Here is a 21,238-nt window from a genome sequence, read left to right on the forward strand (position 1 = left end):
AGATAGCAGGCACTGCTACAGTCTACTACTGCAAGGGGACACCACCACAGACTGGAGAGGAACTGAGATTTCCACAAACTTGCTTCATTTGTGTATTGAGTCTTATTGCAGAGGTCAGTGAGTAATACTGATTAGCAAGGGCAGCCAGCATGATAACTCAACATACATTCAAATCCTAGTGCGCACACTCTACCATAACATGGAAACCCAATGCCCACTTTAGGTCTTATATTTAAGCAAGAAATTTCACCTATTACTAGTAAGAGAGTCACTCTGAAGAACCACAGTCTCTTAACCATCTAGTTGTTGCATAGGTAAGTTTCTAAAATACTGATTATACAAGCAGTGAAAAAAGTTCAAGTCTGTTAGTTTACTATAGGTATCAAAGTCTCTCTAACCCAAAGACAAGCTGGATGGATAGTGAAGAGATCAAGTAATTACATAATTCCTACACAGGCAAAGACATTTGTTCACACTGTTCAGAAACAGTTCTTTAGAAGTCTAGTTAGTTTACCAAAAAAATTCAAATTTTAAATGTCTACATAGAAAAAATGGATAATGCCGTGCCTGTCATTGACACCTGGTGATTGCACGTAACATCTGGAATCATAAGTGAACTCAATTTAACAATACTGATCTAAAAAACGAGAATGCTAGTCTTTTGCAAGTTAAGGGGCTCTTCATTTGTTGTGTTTCAGAAATCCCTGCTTTTTAAAAGCTCCTGAAGCACCAGAACAAGAATTTCCATTTTAGGGACAAGATCTAGCCTGGAAGCAGAGCACCTTAAGAATGCCACTGGCACGATCCCATTCTCTGAAGAAAATAGCAATGGTAAGGCAGGTGAAAAGAATAGTCTGAAATTTGATAGATTGGCAAATTTAATCAGTTCAATATTTAATTATTCCTTATCTCATCCAGGCTTCCCTTTTGAAGCAAGAGAGGTTTTACAGTTACTTTGATATATTCAATACAAGTTTTACAACTACACATAGTAGGAATTAAGGTTTATGGGCAGTCTTACCAGATACAGTAAAGCATTATTTTTTAAGCAGTACAGACATCTTGTATTGCACACAAACTGGAATATGGTCTACACTTTCAATCCAACCAGCAGCCAAATTTGACTTAATAGAAAGACATCTGATTCTTATCAAATGATCTTTATATTGCATCCTTTTTATTATAAGGATTGTTCCAATCATACTTGCCTTCATTAAAAAAAAATCCAATATTTTCAACTCAGAAAAGTTAAATGGAATTGAAAATGTAAAACTGTCAGTGAAGCATATATAGGGAAAAACTTCAAGGAATCTTGGAAAGGAAAAAATACATGTGCAAGCACATGGTAGAGGAAACACTGCACAGGTACAACAAAACCAAGCTGGCAAGGGTCAAGACATTAAACAGAAAGAGTAGAGGGCAGAACAAACTCTCTCTGTAGCCCTGAATTAATATACAAAATAGAACATGCCAAGGAAGGAAGGGAGGGGCTTTGCTATTCTGTGACCCAAATCACTCAAGTTCCATGGGAGGGAATGAGAGATTGTAAAAAAAATAAGGGAGACACTCTAGCTTTCTGGGACCAGAGCAGACAGGCAACACCCTTGTTATCAACCAAGGAAGAGCGAAGATTTCAGCTTAAAAGATAGACCTTCCCATTTCCCTTTAGTGGCTAGAGAATTGATTTGCCTTGGGATTGATCCGGCAGGGCAGTTTCATCTGCTTTTCTAGTTTTGCCGTTTCCTTTAGGATAAAGTAAGATTTCACTTTCAGTAAGTTCCAACACAGTCTTGGTGTTCAGAAAGTGAAAGCAGAGGTAACTAAGAGGAGAAAAAAGTTAAATTACAACTCCACTAACCTCAGGGTTCAGATTGCTAACCAGCAGAACAGAGTTCCCTGCCCCAGTAAGGCCGGGAATGGCAATCCGTCCTGCTGCAGCCGCTGCAGCTGCTGCTGATGGGATAGCCAAAGGAGCAAGTGCTCCATGAACATTTGGAACTGACAAGCCTGGAAATCAAAGAATATTAGCCAGTAAAGAAATTAACAGCATGTACTCTAATGTGTGTGCTGCACTAGAAGGGGGGGAGAGAGAGAGAGAGCTTTAAATCCCACCAATCACAGTCCAAAAGCAAGATAACCATTTACTCTAAGAATGACAAGTGCCTCCAATTCTGGTACTAAGCAGGAAATAGTCCTCATGGGTTCTTTTAACAGTGTATTTGCTCTCTTGTGGTGCCTGCTGCATGACAGATAGATCAGATTCTGATCTGACTGGTTTTAAATATTTTGCATGTTTCACAAGTGCAGAATTGTATGTGTGCAAAGCCTCAATAATGTGCGTGCAGGAAAGGTACTACAAGCAATGCATTTGTAACACTATTCCAACCAATGCATGCTGCAAGTGCTTCATTCTTTTATCATGCATGTAATATTGTACACTCTTACCTTCCTTCACTACTCAATCTGAGAAAGGATTAATCCTATGTACAGGCATTTCTATGGTGCTCACTGTAGGCAAGCGATTCTCACAATATAACATACATCACTAAGTCTAGGATACATCTAGACTGCAAAAAACTTGCCTAGAAGCAAGTCTCAGTGCTTGGTCAAGTGACTTGGGCTTGTGCTGCAAGGCTAAAAATGGAGATGTTCCCACTCAATCTGGAATCTAGGCTCTGAGACTCCTCTCCCTTCCCAGATTCTGGAGCGAGGGTCAATTGACCTGGGCTCTGAAACTCACAGGAGAGGTTTATGCTTAAAAACCCCATCAGCACTCCCGAGTTAGAGCTTTCAATCTTACTGCCAGATGCTTTTGAACAGACCCAGAAATCTTTTTATTTACTTATTGCTGGAAGTGTCTGATTTTTCTTCTCAGGAGTTTGGACCTTGACTATATGTTGACCAAGAAATTTGGACCTTTATGTACAACCTCCTAAAAGGGATGTGACATTAAAGAGGAATGGATGGCCAGACAGACCACATATCTGTGGGAAGACTTAGTCATGAGCCATCTCAAATTCCATTTAGCTATACCTTGCTACAGTTTATTGATAACTTATTCCATAGTTTACTATAGTAAAAAGGAGCCAACCTAGTGCTTGGCTTACTGTTCAAAGTTCAACACAAGTATTTACTACCAAAAAATGAGAAAGGTTGGAGGAAAGACATTTGCTAAAATTGGCTCTTCAGTCATATACGCACCCTTTTGATATCTGCAATGAGCCTTGAAGTTCATAGGGTTGCCTGTTTACCAAACTTTAACTTTAAATATTAACTTTATTCAGTTAAAAATATTAAGACAATGAAAATTAGTTTCCAGTTTCAGAAGCTTGCATGCAAGTGCTATAAAATTAGAATTCTAGTGCCACCACCTCCCATAGTGTGAGTTCAGAAATAAACCTAATTGTCTTTGTTTTAAATAAGCTGTTATTACTATTGTGTCTCTTGCCTTCTTTCCCCTCCCACTATGTTGATTTAATTTACTATGGCCACACTTGTCCACGTAGATGGCTTGAAGGACTTCAGTATCTTCCATGTCTCGGTTTTGTCTACTTATTAGATGACCATCTCATTCTATTTTCTGTGGTCAATGCACAGATTTAGCAGATCAAAGGGAATGAATATTTATTTTTCTATCCCAATGATGTCAAGATAAATTGGGTTGAGGTGGCTGGCCAGTGACAAAATATTTAAAAAGGCACTGCAATGGCCAGCAACTGAAAAGCAACCTAAGGAATTAAGTCTGTTTGAAATACAGTACCTGCTTGGGGAATTGCAAACGTAGGAGGGAAGCCAGCTCCTGCATATGGAGAAGCAGAAATTAATCCTGGAGCTCCTGTGAAAGAAAAAATAAGACAGTAAGTCTACAAATCGAATTACAATAGACAAGACAACCCCACTTCAAACCCAGCCAGTCTGTCTCCTCATATGTCTTGAAATGCATGTGACTGAGGACAGAGGAAAGACCAAACTCACATCAAACTTAGAACTGTCTCCACATCAAACAAAGCTACTTAAAGCGCATCACCATGGAATGTCAAGAACCATTTTCCTATTTCAAGTTTAGCTTTGAAACAGGAACTGAACAGTTCTCTACAATATGCACTTTTGAAAAGGCATCTAGATCATGTCACTCTCAAGGTCAGGGGCATAACTAGTAACACATAGCAATCACAGAACAGTAGGTGGCACTAACAGCACAGCAAATGGACAAGCATCTGCAAGGGATCTTGGTAAAGGGAAGCAAGATGGCCTATCAAAGCTGCAGAGCAATTATTTTCTTGGGTACAGCCATATTAGTGTTCATGTTATTAGCATAAGTCTTGTATGCCACCAGAGACTGAATGAAGATTAAATTGATTGATCCAATACAGAGTAATCTGTTGGTTAAGCAGTAAAGCCAACTTTGGATACAAGAGGACTTGGTTATACAAAACAAACCAGCAGAAAAGACTCTCAAACACTGTGTATGAGGCAACTTCTGAATGGTGGCAAGGAGCAGTTGCTAAGAATGCATTAATGGGTTAGTGCCACCATGCCACTTTGGAAAATGACATTTCAGAGCCAACAGTTATTTCACTATAGAGGGATCATTATGAAAAAGAGGAACTGTATGTACTCCACTAATGATTCTCAGAGGGGTAGCTTTAAACTTTAAACAAAGAATAGTCCTGTGGCATTTCAAAGACTAACAATTATATAGGATCAAAAGCTTTTGTGGGTAAAACCCACTTCATCAGATGACTCCAACTCATCTGATGAAAAGCTTCAGAGGGGTAGCCGAGTTAGTCTGTAACTGGAAAAACTTAACAAATAGCCTAGCAGCACCTTAAAGGCTAACAAAACATGTAGATAGTAACAAGAGCTTTCGTGGGTACAACTCACTTCTTCAGATGGAGTGGAAATCCATCAACTATGCAAAAAAACGGACACAAATCCAAAGAGACATCATCTGATGAAGTGGGTCTTACCTACAAAACTCACAATCCTATATATTTTTGTTAACGTAAGATTTCACTAAAGATGGCTACTTAGTATTTTTCAAAGAACAAAATTTCACTGGGTACAGAAAGTGGTTTAAATCACTAGTGCAATGAGAAATTGCAATTGGTGAAGTACTTTCATTACTTGACAATGTTGAAGCCCACAATATATAGACTATTAGGAAGAAGTGGACAGTATATAGTTAAGAAGGGATTTCTTACCAAAAGCAGCTGCCATGGTTTGATCAAGAGAGGGCTGGCTATCCCCAGAAGGTAGGTCTGGCCGTGTGTAATCTCTGCTCTTGTCGTTGTTGTATTTAACATTGAGGCTTGTGAGTTTGGAGAAGTCTATGCGCAACGTGCAGCAGGCATTGTAGATGTTTTGCCCATCTAAAGACTGCAGAAAAAAACCCAGAGCTTTTTATCTTGTCAAAGGCACCTTTACATTAAACAAGCCAGAGCTTTCACCTTGATGGCAAAGAACAAATTGCACTAACCGGAGTAATTATTTTGACATCTTTAAGTTGTCAGTGTATGTGCAAATAGTTTGCTTAGATAATATGCTACAATACCCTGACACTTAACATTTCACTTTCAATGCACCTTTATTGGTGAAATTCTCCCAGTTATACACCCAAAACCTCAGTGACCCAGTTGCACACGTGTCACTGAAAGCAGGATCTGATTTGTACTATTATAAATCTTTCCAGTGTGACAGAAGCCAGCCATTCCACGATCACTTGGAACCCTTTCTTTTAAAAGTCATCCCGTAAGTAGTTCAGGAGTGTTGACGACGTCTGTACTCACCAGCTTGGCATGCTGAGCACTCATAGGTTCAGCATATTGCAATAGGGCCTGGAACTGGTTGTTCTTGGTGAACGTAATTATTTTCAGCACTGTGCCAAACTTGGAAAAAATCTGAAAGATAAATTTGCATACTATCAGCTCATGTATCCAATAGTTTTTCCTCTTCATATCTCCACTTTTCACAGTAAACTGCAAACAATGTCACTTTCATCTTATTTCTATGAAATGGAATTATAAGGACTAAATTTCAATACTTTTCCTTTTCTAACTTTGAAAGTAACTGAGTTTAACAGTGTTAGAGGCGCTCATTGTTTATAGTGCTCACAATCTAAAATTAAGAACAGAATGAAAAAGTAGGAAATAGGGAGTTAAAACATTTCTCAACTATATTCCTTAACTATATTCTGACTGGGTTCATGGATCTCTGCGCAGGCTTAATGAATTTGAATTTTGAAAGCTGTATGATTTTAGCTTTGTGTAAAAACTTTAGTAAGAATGCTGAAACCCTGCAAAGAGAAGTATTTTAGCAGTTTCCTTAAACAGTTTGCTTAAACATTTTTAACTTGAGGAAGTAAAGACACTCTAGTTTTGTTAGGTTAAAATACTGGTAAGTTTTTAGTATGCATCTTTGTCTTGCAGTCAAGGTGACTAATAACATGGATGGCAAACAATTTAATGTGGATTTTTCCACAGAAGAGACCTCAATGTTCCCTTCAATGAACAGGAACGTAATGAGTTTTGTACATGCCACTGCATGCATGCTTACCAATATGAGAAAAATATAATGCATGCATAACTAGCTACTTAAAAGCTACAATCACTAACCAGCATCCTGTTTCTGTCTAAATCATCACCAGCTACTATTTTGAAGAGTTCATAGCCGATGGCTCTTAACTTTACTTCAAACTCAACTTCTTGTTGTGTAACTTGTGCTGTTGAAATGGGGTACAGTATCTGCACTTATTGTAGTTTTATAAGATGTTTGAAGCAATAGGATGATACTTGTAAAAAAAAACCCAAGCTTTGCATTCTAATCAGAGAAGACACTGAACACAGCAAATGTATTGTCCTCAGTGTCCTTTGCAAATAAAGAAATTAGCCTGGTTTAGTTGCACAAGAGGAAAAATTGCCATGGCACTATTTAAACCAAACAAAGCTCCTAATTTTACCAGTAGTCTCACTGACCACTGTAGTCTCTTTTGATGCAGCCTACACTTTCCCCAGATTAAATCTGACCTATTCATTTTCTTACTTTTTGCTTCACTTTATGAAGGATGGATGCTCTTGTGTTGACTGTGCAGTAAGTCTTGAACTATTATCCCAGACTTCACAGGACTAGATTTTATGCGGGGAGTGAACAATAGCAAATTAATGCAATGTAGTCTAATATTAATGTGACATGGTAATTAAAAATGAGGGGATATGACTTATCCAAAATGCCTCTCTCAATTACTTCCTCATTAGCAGCTGTTTTGTTGTCAGTGAAATTTTTGATGTGAGCCAACCATTTATCTGGATTCTGAGATGTTTTTTGTGTTGTTCTGCTAAAACACTGATGTATCACTGAGTATATAATATGGTGCTTTACAGATGAAAGCATTCCCAGATGCAAGGAATCCATGTAAGACAAAGGAGAAAAACTCTGGAAGGATGATCATTTGATCAGTGTTGGTTTATCCAAAACCTCTCTGGCCATTTATTTCACATTTATCTGCAGGAGGCAATTTGGGCAAGATCTCACCTGATGCAAAACATCCAAAGTGACAGGATAGAAGAGATTTTCCACAATGATTCTTAAGACAGGGCTCTGACCAGCCATTGCCATTCCTGCATCCACTGCAGCAGCAGAGGCTGACAGTGCCAAGTTTCCAGACTGAACAGAGTTCACTGCCTGCAGAGCTGCCTGGGCCCGCTGTGGAAAGAACCCGTCAGGTTAATAATCTTGCAGGTAGAAGTACTTAAGCTTTATTTTTTGTTTCAAGTTTCCCACTTGAAAAATACCATAGAACACAACACTAATCACCACAATTGGAGACTAGGAGTTTGTGTAAGGAAACAAGTAAGAGCCTGTTAATGCAACAGTACATTTCAAAGTTCCTGGCAGCAGCTGCACACTTCAGAGCCAACAAAAGTATTCCAACAGGAAAATGCAGACTAAAAGTTTGCATGCATAAATTGTTTACAGAAAAAGACTGCTCGAGTTCTTGCTACGATCCATTGCTAGTGACTGCTTCCCACCCACCTCAGCTTAAATCGTGAGATCTTGTATAACATCTAGTGGTGCAAGGTCTGAGACAGCTGTGAGACTTCAGCAAAGTTGTTCCATAATAAAGAACTGCAGGCTAAGCAAGCCTACACTTTAGATGAAGGATCTGGATTACTAGTCTCATTTTAATCCATACCAAACAAGCAGCACTAGTAACTTTATCCATTTCATTTTATAATTCTTATTAGGGTAGTGCTCAAAATACATGGAACAGCAGTGAGGAAGAAGAAAAAGGAATTGAGACAATTATCCCTACAACAAAACTATCACTCCACACTAAGGCTTCACCCTTCTAAATGTGCAAGAATACTCCCTCAACCCCAGGACTGAGAATTAAACTAGAAATAAGGCTCTTTAGTCATGTTGCTTGCAAATGTCTTCTGTTGTAAAGTAATGCTAAAACTAGCAACCAGAGCTGAACTTTCGCTAAACTACAGAAACTGTCAAAATGATGATTAATGAGCAACTTAAAAAACTTAAGTTAAACAAGTTTACAAATCCTTGGTGTTTTAAGGAGCCATGTTAAAGCAAACTTGAAAAACATTTTCATAAAATGAAGAGTCTCTGTATGTGACATTCCTGTTCTGACGTGCTAGAAACTGAAACGAACACTTTTATCAGATATCTGGGCTCTCAATCATATCTATATTCACTTTAACATAAGACTGGCCATACTAAGTCAGAATAATAGTCCATCTAGTCCAATATCTGGGCTTCTAGCAGAAGCCCATGCCAGATGCTTCAGAGGGAACAGAACAGGGCAAATGATCCATCCAGTCATCCATTCCCAGCTTCTGGCTGTCAATTTAGGATACCCAGAAAGAGGGTTAAATCTCTGAAGCAAAATGCAGGACAATGTAGCACTTTAAAGACTAACAAGATGGTTTATTAGATGATGAGCTTTCGTGGGCCAGACCCACTTCCTCAGATCAAACCTCTGACCATCTTGGCTAATTGTCACTGATGAGTTTATCCTCCAGGAATTTATCCAATTCTTTTTTGAACCAAGTGATAATTTTGGTTTTCCACAACATCCTCTGGTGAGGAGATTCACATACTGAGCATTATGCAAAGGAATACTCTCATGTCTGTTATAAACCTGCTGGAAGGTATCCACCCTTTGCTGTAATTGTAGTTCAGATGTGTTCATCTATGGGTTCTCCATTTCAGATGTGCATGTGCCAGATACACCTTTCATGGGAGATTTAAGTATTTGTTCAACCCAGGGATTAAGCATCATTGATATCCTTCTGCCCCACAAGGCTATATCAAGTCATACAGGCAATTCAACTGTCCCCAATGCCGACTCCCAGAAGCAAACTGCAAAAGCACCGAGGAAGGAGAACAAGTGAGAGATCCCTGTGGATTCTCCACTAAAGAACTGGTTACTGCAGAGGGAGAGTACCTCTTTCTTCAGTGTCCGTTTTCGAGTGTTCTATTTCTGGTCACTCGTAAGCAGTATCCCATGTGAAGAGGGTGCTTTGGAGTCAAGTCCATTCCAGAGTTTTAACAGGGTCACCCTGGCTGCCATTAACTTGCTAAGGCGTAAGACCAAGCCCATTGACTAATAGTGGTTCTTAAACTGACTTAGGACTCCAAAGAGGGTCACAAACATCTGAATGGGGTCACCAGGGCTGGTTTAGACTTGCTGGGGCACCCAGGAACAGAGTCCAAGTCCTACTGTCCAGGACTGAAGCTGAAACTGGAGGCCGTCAGCTTAGGCACCAGTTTTGGTTTTGCCTCCATTTACCCCATCTGGGGAAGCACAGCATGGGTAGGCTCAGGCTTTAGTCCTTCTGACAGCAAAAATTACTATGGGTGTGAGAAGGGGGTCATGGTGCAATGAAAGCGGAGATTCCCTGGATGATTTTGTTGAGCGAGCTGACTAAATTCCAGGAGATGGAATTGCTGGCAATGCTAAAACAATAATACACCCTGACATCTGTGTTGATAGCCTCTGGGTAGAAATAAGAGCCTTTTGACAGCCTATAGGATGCAGTAAATAGTTTAGTCTATGTAGTTAGAAAGATTAATGGCCTTCTGATATCTAGACTATGGAGCACAGTCTCTATGTTGGATGTGTGCGGTTTTCTGGAAAAAATGGCAGGGAAATGATCGATTCAGATGAAACACTCAAAAGACTCTTGAGGAAGGCGCCTGGAATGCAAAGACACTAGCCTTGCAGAAAGTTATGAAAAAAGTCTGCTATGAAGGCCCCAGTCTGCCTGCCTATGGCGTGAGGCAATAGCCACTAGGAAGGCCATTTTAAGAAAGGAATCCCTCTCCATGGTCAAGAGTCTTCTATCAACTCCAGGGAATGTTTCACCAGTTGGGGGGAAACTGACACCTGTTAATCTTGGCTGTGTCTGTTTGGCAAGTAGATTGATCCAACAGTAAAGGTGAAAACCTGCATGTTCTGTCACAATGGTATAAACCACCAGATGACTGAGGAGCTGAACACAGTGCATGACTCAAGTCTGGGGCTCTCTTGAAAAATTCTGACAAGGTCAGATGTCACAAGCCTGACCATGGGAAGGAATACCTTGGCTGCTAAAGAATCCCATGGGTGTCCCTATCAATAGTATGCTCTGAATGGGCATCAGTGTGAATTTTTCCACATTCAGCTGCAGACTAGAGTCTAACAAGGAAAGCATTTTTACTGTAGGAAGTGACCCCTCTTGGTGTGACCAAGCCCTTGCACAGCCAGTCGGCAAGGTTCCAAATCAGGGTAATGGGAGCGCTCGTCATGAGCAGTCAGAGCCTTGTTTCTCAGTTCTTTGAAGCCCTGGATTAGAGAACTGAATAGATGTTACACTTCTGAGAAACAAAAGGAAAAACTATGTGGCACTTTAAAGACTAACAAGATGGTTTAATAGGTGATGAGCTTTCGTGGGCCAGGCCCACTTCCTCAGATCATATTCTGAACTTCGAACTTTCATTCATGCTTAAATTTGACACTTTAGGAATGGGCCTTAAAGATGCTAATTACCTTACACATTATAAAGACAGCTTCCCCACTTATCACCCCCTGATTAGCCATTCATTGACTTAAACAGCTATTCCTTCCCTCCCTCCCTCTCCCTACCTTCTGCTCTCAATCTGATTTGCCAGTTTAATAATGTGTTCACTTTTTTCATTGTATTCCTTTGGTATATATGGTCATGCCAATTCTCTTTCAGAATATCATCTGAGAAAGTGGGTCTAGCCCATGAAAGCTCATCACCTATTAAACCATCTTGTTAGTCTTTAAAGTGCTACATAGTTTTTCCTTTTGTTTTAGCAAGACCAGACTAACACGGATACCTCTCTACTACTACTACCACCGAGAAACATGTGATTCTTCCAGGCAGCAAATGCACTTTAAGTATCCAGCACTGGTTCAGGATAACCTCCCTCTACATGAGAACTTTTAAATCCCAGTAAATTGGTAATGCCCTCTCACAGGTAGGATTTACCCAGAGGGGAAGAAAAAAATCCTCCCTCCCCCCAACAACATATGACTACATCCTAAGAACTAACCAGCCAGCCAAGTTGGGCTAACAAGCTCTGCAAAGCCAAGGCAAACAAGCCAAGCGTCACCTCAGTTTAGAGGTGGCTGAGAAGGAATTGAGGACAGTTCTCACAGCCTGTAATATCCCAATCACAGGACACAAGGGCACATGTGCAGGCTGAACAGACACTTCCAATGAAAACCTCCAATCGAATGCACATGGGGCGCACTTGAAGTGGAGCGCCCACAGGAACACTACTCATTGTGAATGATTCATCCAATCACTCACACCCCGCTTTAGTGTTAATGGTACTTAAAGTGCCAATGCAGCTTTGGTACTGAAAGACAATGTAAAAGATTAGTACTCACAGCTTGATTTGGAGAGTTGTCTGTTTTGAGTTCCTTGTGGTTGGAGAACTGAATGTAGATGGGCTGGCTTCGAAGAACTGGAGTGACCGTGGTGTAGTAACTTACCATGGTGTTGGCTGCTTCCTCAGTATTCATTTCTATGAAAGCCTGCATAGGGTCACAAATGCAACATACCCTGGTTATCACCGGAGCCACTCACATTAAGATGGCAATGAGAATGTTGGATGGTATCATGTGACTGATGAAAAGTCTTCTGTTCAGGATATTACATGAGATTCAGCAAGATGTAGAAGTGTGTTCTGAGTGTTTACATGCAAACTTCCAAGGCCACTTGCTTGTTTAAGAGAACTGCAAGTAGTTTTCAACAACCTTGCTTTTAGAAGAGATTAAGCATATTTAAAAGTGAAAGCTTTCACTGAGCAGATAAATAACTTTGTTTGCTTGGGTCTTATTTCTAGACAACAGACCTGCTATAAAAACAATTTATAAAATAATTTCAATATTCAAACTAAAGAGGCTATCAATGCTGACAGTGCCAGAAGTGTGACAGTGACAGGAGTTCAGACTGAATTACCACCCAAGATTTCAGCCCACTTTCAACTTTCTTCTTTTGTAGATATAAATCAGGTCTTAATTGTGTGCATTTAATTTACTAGCTAAAATCTCCCACTTCTAAAATAGCATTTAAAGCACTAAACTAAATGTTCCATGGAACCACATTGAAATATGTATCAACACAAAATACCCTTACTAACTCTCTGCTAATTTACAAATGGCTTATTCTTATATTCTCCTACTCCTAATAAAGATGCAAATGTGTTGCAGTGGGTCATTACTTTCATGATACACAGCATAAATGCAATTTATAGACCATGAAATAGCAAAACAAGAGAGCTACATACTCTGATTTTTGGCAAGCATGAAAGTATTTTATGTGATGTAACTGTAAAACTGTTTGCTTCTTTCCTTTTCAATTTATAATCTGCAATGGAATTCCTTGTCACCACGAATTCCTGCCAAAGTACTATAATTGTCCAATTGGGTTTTGGCTTTGATTATGTGGTTTTTTTAGGCCTCCTTTAACTTCAAAAGTTAAAATACAAAAGAGGCTACTGGGCCAGCATGACTAACAAGAACTGGCTCAGTCTTGTCTGAGAGACTCACACTAGGGATGTTACATTTTGATTAATTAACTAATCGAATAGTTGATAACTTCTGGGTGCCGCCTTTGAAATGTACAAGAGCTCCAGGGGAAGCTCTTGTGCATTTCAAAGTTTAACACTGCATGGAGCCCGAGGCCAGCATGGCAACTCTTGTGCCAGCTTTGAAATGTACATCAGGTGGAGGCCATGGCCAGCAAGGAGTTCCCTGCTGACCCCAGGCTCCATGCGGGCATTTCTCCTTTGAAATGTACCAGAGTCCCTAATGGGAGTCTTGTGCCTTTCAAAGGGGAAGCACCCACTGGCCCTGGGCTCCAGAAGGTGTTCCAACTTTGAAATGTACAAAAACCTCAGCAGGGACTCTTGAACATTTCAAAGTTGGCCGCTGCTGCGCCTCTGCCCCCTCCCACAGAGCTGGAGTTGAGGGAAACAGGCTTTTAAGCCGTCTCCTTCCAGGACCCCCTCCTTTGTCATCCCGCCCCTTCCCCCTCTCCCCCACCTCTTTCAGAGGAAGAAAGGGAGGAAGCAATTAGTCAATTAGATCCTTAACTCACACCTGCTTCAAAATTTAAAATCAATTATAATCTAGGTACATGACTGTATGCATCAGTCCTTGAAGCCCCTGAAGTCAGAAAACAAGGTTTTTTAATAGTTCTTAAAAATCTTTAAAAACAAAAAAATATATATCTTGAAGTTAGTGACTACTATGTGCAAGCTGTGAAAGTTGTATCAGCAATATGTATCTTACGTGTTGATGCCATGACAAAGAGGTCAAGTCTCCCATCAAATACCCAACTTTCAATTGTTGGGACAGTACCTGATTTTTTCCTTTCAGCATTAGAAGATTGGTGACTTTGCCAAAAGGTAGTCCCAATGAAATGACTTCTGCCTCTGTGACGTCACTGGGGAGTTTACGAACATGGATTACTCGCGAAGGGACCCCTGTACTTCTACTGTCACCTTTGAATTTTTTGCTGTCATTTCCATTAGCTGAAAAAAAAAAAAATGAAAAAACATTGACTGTCATGCTTCCAATTGACTGAGACAGGTTACCCACTCTCTTGCATTTTGCCTTCCATATTCAGTTTCCAACTCACCAAATTTCAAAGGCATATTCTAGGCAATCCAAATATGAAGACACAGGGCTCTACTCATTTTTTCAAATTATATCAAGTGTGTTGAGTGACATAACTTGTAATTCCATTGCTACAGCATTCAGCTAACTCTCGAGACTCCATTACAGTATGTCTACTCTAAGGTTTCAGATCCTTCATTTTTTCCCCCTTTTAATCTTGACCAGTATTATTGGGTGGGGGCTCTGACTTGTATAGGCAATTTCAAACAGCAAACACGACAACTCTATTTTAGCTCAGCAATGATTCTGCATCAGATTGCTAGCCATTCATTTTTAGCAGTATACTAACAAACTCTAGATTATATAGTTTAGCAGCAAGGCCAGATGTTAAGCAGAACTTTGGGGGATTAGATTGACTCAGTCACAGAATCTGAAGCAAATAAAGCAAACCATGAAATGCATCATTCTGCACTCAAATACTAATGATTTTGCCTAGATCAGGATTATGAACTCACCTCCGTACTGTGTAAGACTTTTAATAATACCCACCATGGTGACTACATATGCCCAAAACAAACCTAAAAGGATCATTTATGCTTAACTGCAGAGGTTTACAGCATGAACTGTGCAGTCTAATCCCTCAAAGGGGCATTTTAGAAGTTGCTCTGTGATACTAATTTTGTTCAAGTCTTTTAAGGGTGTAGGACAACCTCTTGTCATATTTTGCATGGTCTTAAACCCTAATCAGAACAAGTAGTGAGAATGAAAGCAAAGATTTAAAACCAAGAGCAAGTGGAATAAAAGTAGCCCTGCTAATTTGTACCTTCAACACTCATTGTGTGTGGCTATACTTTTTTGCTAGTAATTTTACCTGCAGAAGCAGAGTTGCTGCTCATGATAAAGGGTCCGTTAGTAACACAAGTAGAGAAAAGCTCGTCAGATCCCCGCTGGAAGAGAAAAAGATAGAAAAGGGTAAGTTGACAGCATTTTTCTAAATTCTATTCAGGTACTTTGAGAACAGGAAGACAATTCAGAAATTAAGATGGTAGAGAACCGGAACAGAAGTTTGTAAGGGAAAATACTTATGGTAGATCTGCTTGGCCTTTCATTCACCTGTAGTTAATTTTAAATAAGGCAAAAAAGTAGAGCTACATAGTGGGGCAGAGATGGGCAGCAGAGAATATTGTCTGGAATGCATACCTTCCTGAAGTATTAGGACAATGGGCAATGAAACACTAGTGGCAAAATTACCTATACCAGACAAGATTTCCATCCAATCTTCAGTTTAGGCAAGCAATGTATTTAAGTCACAGTAACATCAACATTAACCTAACCCACCCTTTCTATCTACAATAGTCACTTTAGGTTGCAAAGAGTGAGTCAAAAAGCTCTAAATACTAACGCTAGTTAAATGCTTGCTTATAAGGTCCAAAAATGCTATTGTAGGACATTAAGTCACATACTATAGGAGACGCTGCTAAGCAAGACATATGCATGTTTTTCAGTGGCAAGGAGAAGACCCAGGTTATAAAAAGATTAGGAACAGAAATGCTACAAAAAGCCATCCTACAAGTTTCTCTCCACATAGTCTTTAAGGATGTTAAGGACTAGTCCAACCAACCAACAAGCAAACGCTTATTGGATAGTCAAGTCAACTAGTCGATTTCCCACCACTGCCTCTATCAGACACACAGCAAAGAGGGGGGTGAAGAAGTACTTCATGCAGCACTGCTGTGAAATGGCAAGGCAGTGTTTGAAAGGGGCAGCGCTGCACAGCTGAGCCTAGGATCAGCTGTGCAGACTTGCCCCTTTGAATCACCGCAACAGCGTTTGCATGGAGCCCCAGGGTCAGCTGAGGACTCCCCAGCTGATCTTGGGTTCTAGCACAGCACACAGAGCCTGGGATCAGCTAGGGAATCCCCAGCTGACCCCAGGTTCCAGGACAACGCTTCTGCTTTGAAATGTATGAGTCCCCCCACTTCCTGCTAGCCCTGGACTGTTCCACATTCCTCCCTTGAAATGTACAAGAGCCCCGGGGAGAGGAGGGTATCTTGTACATTTCAAAGGAGGAATGTGGAAGTACCCATCAATCAGTTGAATAGTCAATGGAAATTCCACTGACTGACTAGTAAATTACCTGATATTTAACATCCTTAACAGTTTTTGCCAATTATTTGATAGTCATATTATAGGCCTAAGTGTTGTTCCACAAAATAATCTCCCCATATTTGAGTCCAAGTGTAAATTGAAGCAAGACTTATTATGGCCATTTGTCTGCCATCTTACTTTTAGTCCATTTATTTGCATCTCAGGAGGTAGAGGCTAGAAAAGCAGCACCCTAATTTCCATAAAAAATAAGTGCCTTGGAGAATAAGAACCAAAACATTTTGATAATATACAAGCTTATTTTCATAAAAATGCTGAACACACTAAACAATTCTGAAATAGTTGATAATTCATTAAAAAAGCACTAGGCCAGACTTATACCATGTCTTTGCACAGTACCTTAATGCCATTCTTAGTCCCCCTGGCATCCACAGGGCTACTTGAGTGAGTAACTATCAAGTAATTGCAGCACCTGTGGCCTTGGAGTAGCAAATTTCTTTCTTCAGCTGTTTTTAAAATCAGTTTTGATACAAATTATTGCTTTTAACAGAAATTGTGCTTCTACCAGTACAAAAATAGACAAACTTCTGATTTCTACTGTATATTTAATGGAAACAGTAAAAATTTCCACACTTTTCACAGTCTCGGGGTACATCTACATTGCAGTGCTATTTCAGGATACTTTCGGTATCCTGAAATAGGGTTTTCCAAGTCTTGACAGCATGCCCATTACTTCAAAATGTAATCAAAGTAACAGGCGTGCTATTCTGACATCCCAGTAAACCTCACTCCACAAGGATTAAGGGACTTGTAGGAATAGCGGTCTATTTCTAAAGCTGTTAATACTATTTTTACTATGAAAGAAGGAAGTCTGCAAAAACCTCAAACTCGTGGTCAATCTGGCTAATTCATATCCATGTATATTTAAGATTTAGAACATGCTAATTGGTTCCTTAATTTTAATTTAAATTAGTGCTGGCACTGCAAAACAGTCACAACACTAAAGATTTGAAAAACCAGAAAAAGTAAGTTGGGTATTACTAAAAATGGCAAATTTTTAGCTGAAGGTCAATTATATTTCTTATCTCGACTCAGATGTGAAATTACTGCTCAACAAAGACTTCCTCTAGTAACTGAGAACTTTGCTTATCTACTTCTATAGTCTGCACCTCTACAAAACAGGAAGTTGTTCTGTTTTCCAATATCTTGAAACCAAATTCCTTTATCATCACACACTCCAATTACTGGAAATAATCTCTTACCCTTGCAGCTATCTAGTGACAACTGAAGGAGTAACAGTATCTGTTTAAAACAAAGACACTCGGCTCACTGTATCTGAGCAGGTTAAAAAGTCATACAAGAAGCTCAGAATGAACTGGAATTATATTCTAAACAAATTTTATCTATTTGTGTCTTGAATATCCTTTTGGGCTACCTGTTAACTATTTTCCAAAGCCAAATGCAAAACTTGGGTGTACACCACAAGATAAATTAGATGTCCCCAAGTTGTGATCTATAGGTGGCTGGTCATCTACAAAGCATTTCCTGGGTTCTGCAGAACATGAACTAGACACATGACAGTGTCTCCTTGTTCCCAGCCAATAAATTGCATTAAGGCAATTTTATACATTTCTAATTACGGTTGCCAGATGGTTTCAACAAAAATACCGGACACACTTGACATTACATCACAATCTGCATTACATCTTATCTAGAAAATACCAGACATTTATATTTTCCTCAGTTATATTTTCTAAATTTGTTTCCCAAACAGAAAGCTCAAATACTGGACTGTCCGGTTCAACACCAGACACCTGGCAACCCTATTACTAATTATTACTTTGCCAAATAAGCAACTGTTACAATTGGGATGTGACGACTGCTAGCCAGAGAAACTATTAAGATGCAGTCCAGCCTGTGAAAGTCTGGGAATCACTGACCTATAGCAATTGAAACTGAAGTATCACACCATTTTAAATTGAGAGTTTTTAAAATATGAAAAAAAGCTTTTGTAAAACTTAAGACAAAGCTGTTCCTGAACAGATTTAATGGAATTTTTAAATTTCATGGAATATTCCACCATTGTACCTAAACTCTGCCACACTGATGATGCATGAATAACTAGGGATTAAAATTGCTACTGGTTATTAAGAAGTGCACCTAAGTCATCTCTTTTCATTGTCCAGAGAAATACAAACTAAAGAGGCATAATCTTGGTTCATGATTCACCATTTAAATGTTGATCTACTACAGCATTCGTAAGATTAATTGAAAGCTCTAAGAGGGGTTGACTTCCTCACTCTAAGATGTTTTTGCAAATCCCAGATTTTAACTCAAGTATCTTTTTTAAAAAGATCACCACGATTGATATTCGAGACTGCTGATTCCATAAACCCTTGCCTAGTGTGCTAAGTTTTCTATGTAAAATCTGATAGCATGTGGAGAATGGCTCTACTCACAATAAGTCCCCTTGATGTTTCTATAGAAACACTAGAAGAATAAGCCACATTTGCCCAGATATGAAACTATCAACTGGAAAAACGTTTGTACTATGGCAGAAAGAATTTGGCTTTCAAATCTGCCAGCTTGAATGATGCTTTTGTAGTACTCTGAAGAGTTACAACACCATTTTCTTCTTACATTTCAAGATAGTCAAGCGTATATAAGCACACGTGCTTACTGCGGCTAGTTTTCCACACTTCCGGGTTTCTATAATCAAAGTGTGACTTCACAAATCCACACCCCTCTTATCTTCAAGATATTCTAAACTGCCTACTGAGACAAGAGCCAGGTGGAAGAGGGGGGAGATTGTTTAACACCACAGAAGCAGAGGTCAGTCCATTTGCAAGCCTCCCAGCTGGAAATGTGAGCAAATGAAGAGGGAGAACTGAAGAGACTGGAAAATTAAAATCACGGTCTTGCTAACAAGGAAAAATACAGCACCACTTTAATTCCCAGTATACAAACTCATTCAGAATAATGGTCTTCAGTTTAGCACAAGCTATGCTATACATAAGCTTCAAGTTGTACTAGTAATTTTATTCCACAACAGTCACTCCAGGAAGCTGGCCAACCAATCTGGTGCTCATATAAAGGTTCCTGCCTTTGAAGAACACAAGGAAGTTTTCACCCATTTCTTAAGTTTTGGATCCAAGGAATGCAGTTTATATTTAAAATGAAGTATTAAGAATCACTCCATGTTGGATGTCTGAAGTCTCAGAAGTCTACATGTTTTAAAAAACAAAATCTAGACCCTAGTAAACTGATTCCCTACTTTATTTCCTTATATTATACCACAGTGTGTTCTTCCCCCTTCTAATTACTGCATCACTACTTTTTACAAGAACATTGTGATTTTGTTCCAAAACTACTGTCCTAAAGACCCAGGAGTATCTTTTATCTCTGTACCAATAGTTCTTCAATAATGAAGTTAACATTTGCAATTACAAGTAATACCACATTACTCATCTTGAACTATCAGCAAGCCATCACGTGGTATTGAAAAAAAAAGTAACCAAACTGCCAATATGAGCAATGTTGTTAATGGTAGTATACATGGTAGTATGAAAACTCCTATTCATTAACATTTTCTATTACAGCTATTGATATCATATTACTTTCCTCGTCGTTCACAGAAAAAGCATAGCACATGCTTTCAAATATGTTGACAAGTCCTATTCAGTGTAGCTCTATGTCTGTAGAAAATAAAGTGATTAGCTACATCATAAAATATTAACAGACTAACTGCAGGTGTTTCTATGGCAGCAGTCTGCTTTTGTCTATCATACACAGCTACCCGTTTGCTTCTCTAGCAGCATTACTCTAATAAAATGCACCTACACTCCATGTAATCTAGCTATACAATATTAACTTCAAATAAGTCCTTCCTCAAATAGTTGGGGATGAAGGGTTTTGTACTCTCACAAGCTGAGGTTGCTGTTGAATAAAATATATTAATATTCATATACATTTTCTAAATTATAGTTTTGAATGCTCACATACCAGCTAATTTTCCTCTTCTGGTAAAATTAAAGAAAAGGCCTTGTCTTCATTAAGAACTTGTGTTAACTCAAGGTAAGAGACAAGACACCCAGTCTAATTCCACCTGATAACATGTGAAAATTACCAGCTGCCTTATCTTCATTAGGATTTTACTTCCTATTAGGTGTCAAGTTTATGAGCAAAGGCTTCTCATATGAATCCAGACATCTTACAGCAAGACCTTCTCATGTCTCTCAAAGCACACCTATGGAACTCCATACATTTTCAGTTGATCTGGATAATCCTCCATCTAATTAAAAACTAGACACCCATAAAAAAAGAGACCAAAATACTTGCATTCTGCCAGAGCAAAGGGCTACGCTGCTGCTAGACAGACTGTTTAGTCATGAATAATTTAAAGACTAAACCTAGTGATGTTCCATGGTGGCAGCTAATTGAAAACCTGAATACCAATATGTTCTGCATCAAAGCTACTAATTGGAAAAAACTATATTAAAGGTTCAGCAAGCATTTAGCCAGGATATGAAATTGTGGGACTCCTCCACATTTTCAAGTTATTACACAATTAAAACCTGTGCTTCCAGAATACTGTATTACACAGCCTGTCAGAAAGGACGCAGGCAACATTTAAGCAATCACAAGAATCAGAAAAAGGCTACTCTGCAGGATTACTTAAAGTACAAAATCAATTTAACTTCAGGTCAATGGTAAATACTGCAAAGTAGCACACTCAGCACTTCCTCTTCAAAGACACAGAAAGTTAAATACCTAATTCCTATAGACTTTTAATGGGAGTTGGCCAAAATCATTTCCACCTCTGAACAACCCTCCCCATCTCCAGTAAAGAAAAATTATGTTGACTTTACCAGCTGATGTTTGACCCCGCAATTTAACAATCAGAAGAAAAACTAAGGTTTCTGTCCTTCACCACTGTGACTAGCCACAACTAGATTTGCATTTCCCTTGCATAAATGTCTGAAG

At 39.2% G+C, this 21,238-nt stretch overlaps 1 protein-coding gene across 1 annotated transcript in view; it reads right to left on the reverse strand.

The window, feature by feature from the left end:
- Positions 1-21,238, reverse strand: part of PTBP1 (polypyrimidine tract binding protein 1) — a 41,242-nt gene that overhangs the window by 9,554 nt on the left and 10,450 nt on the right. The window contains exons 2-9 of the mRNA XM_075902617.2: positions 15,021-15,096; positions 13,892-14,064; positions 11,915-12,061; positions 7,531-7,701; positions 5,790-5,900; positions 5,205-5,379; positions 3,761-3,835; positions 1,859-2,007 (exon numbers count right to left, since the gene is read on the reverse strand). Of these exons, the coding sequence (XP_075758732.2) occupies positions 1,859-2,007; positions 3,761-3,835; positions 5,205-5,379; positions 5,790-5,900; positions 7,531-7,701; positions 11,915-12,061; positions 13,892-14,064; positions 15,021-15,045 (1,026 nt within the window). The 5' untranslated portion in view covers positions 15,046-15,096. The remainder of the gene's footprint in view (positions 1-1,858; positions 2,008-3,760; positions 3,836-5,204; positions 5,380-5,789; positions 5,901-7,530; positions 7,702-11,914; positions 12,062-13,891; positions 14,065-15,020; positions 15,097-21,238) is intronic.

This window comes from Pelodiscus sinensis, chromosome 32, assembly GCF_052426305.1.
Source record: "Pelodiscus sinensis isolate ZL-2025 chromosome 32, ASM5242630v1, whole genome shotgun sequence".
Classification (NCBI taxonomy): Eukaryota; Metazoa; Chordata; order Testudines; family Trionychidae; genus Pelodiscus; species Pelodiscus sinensis.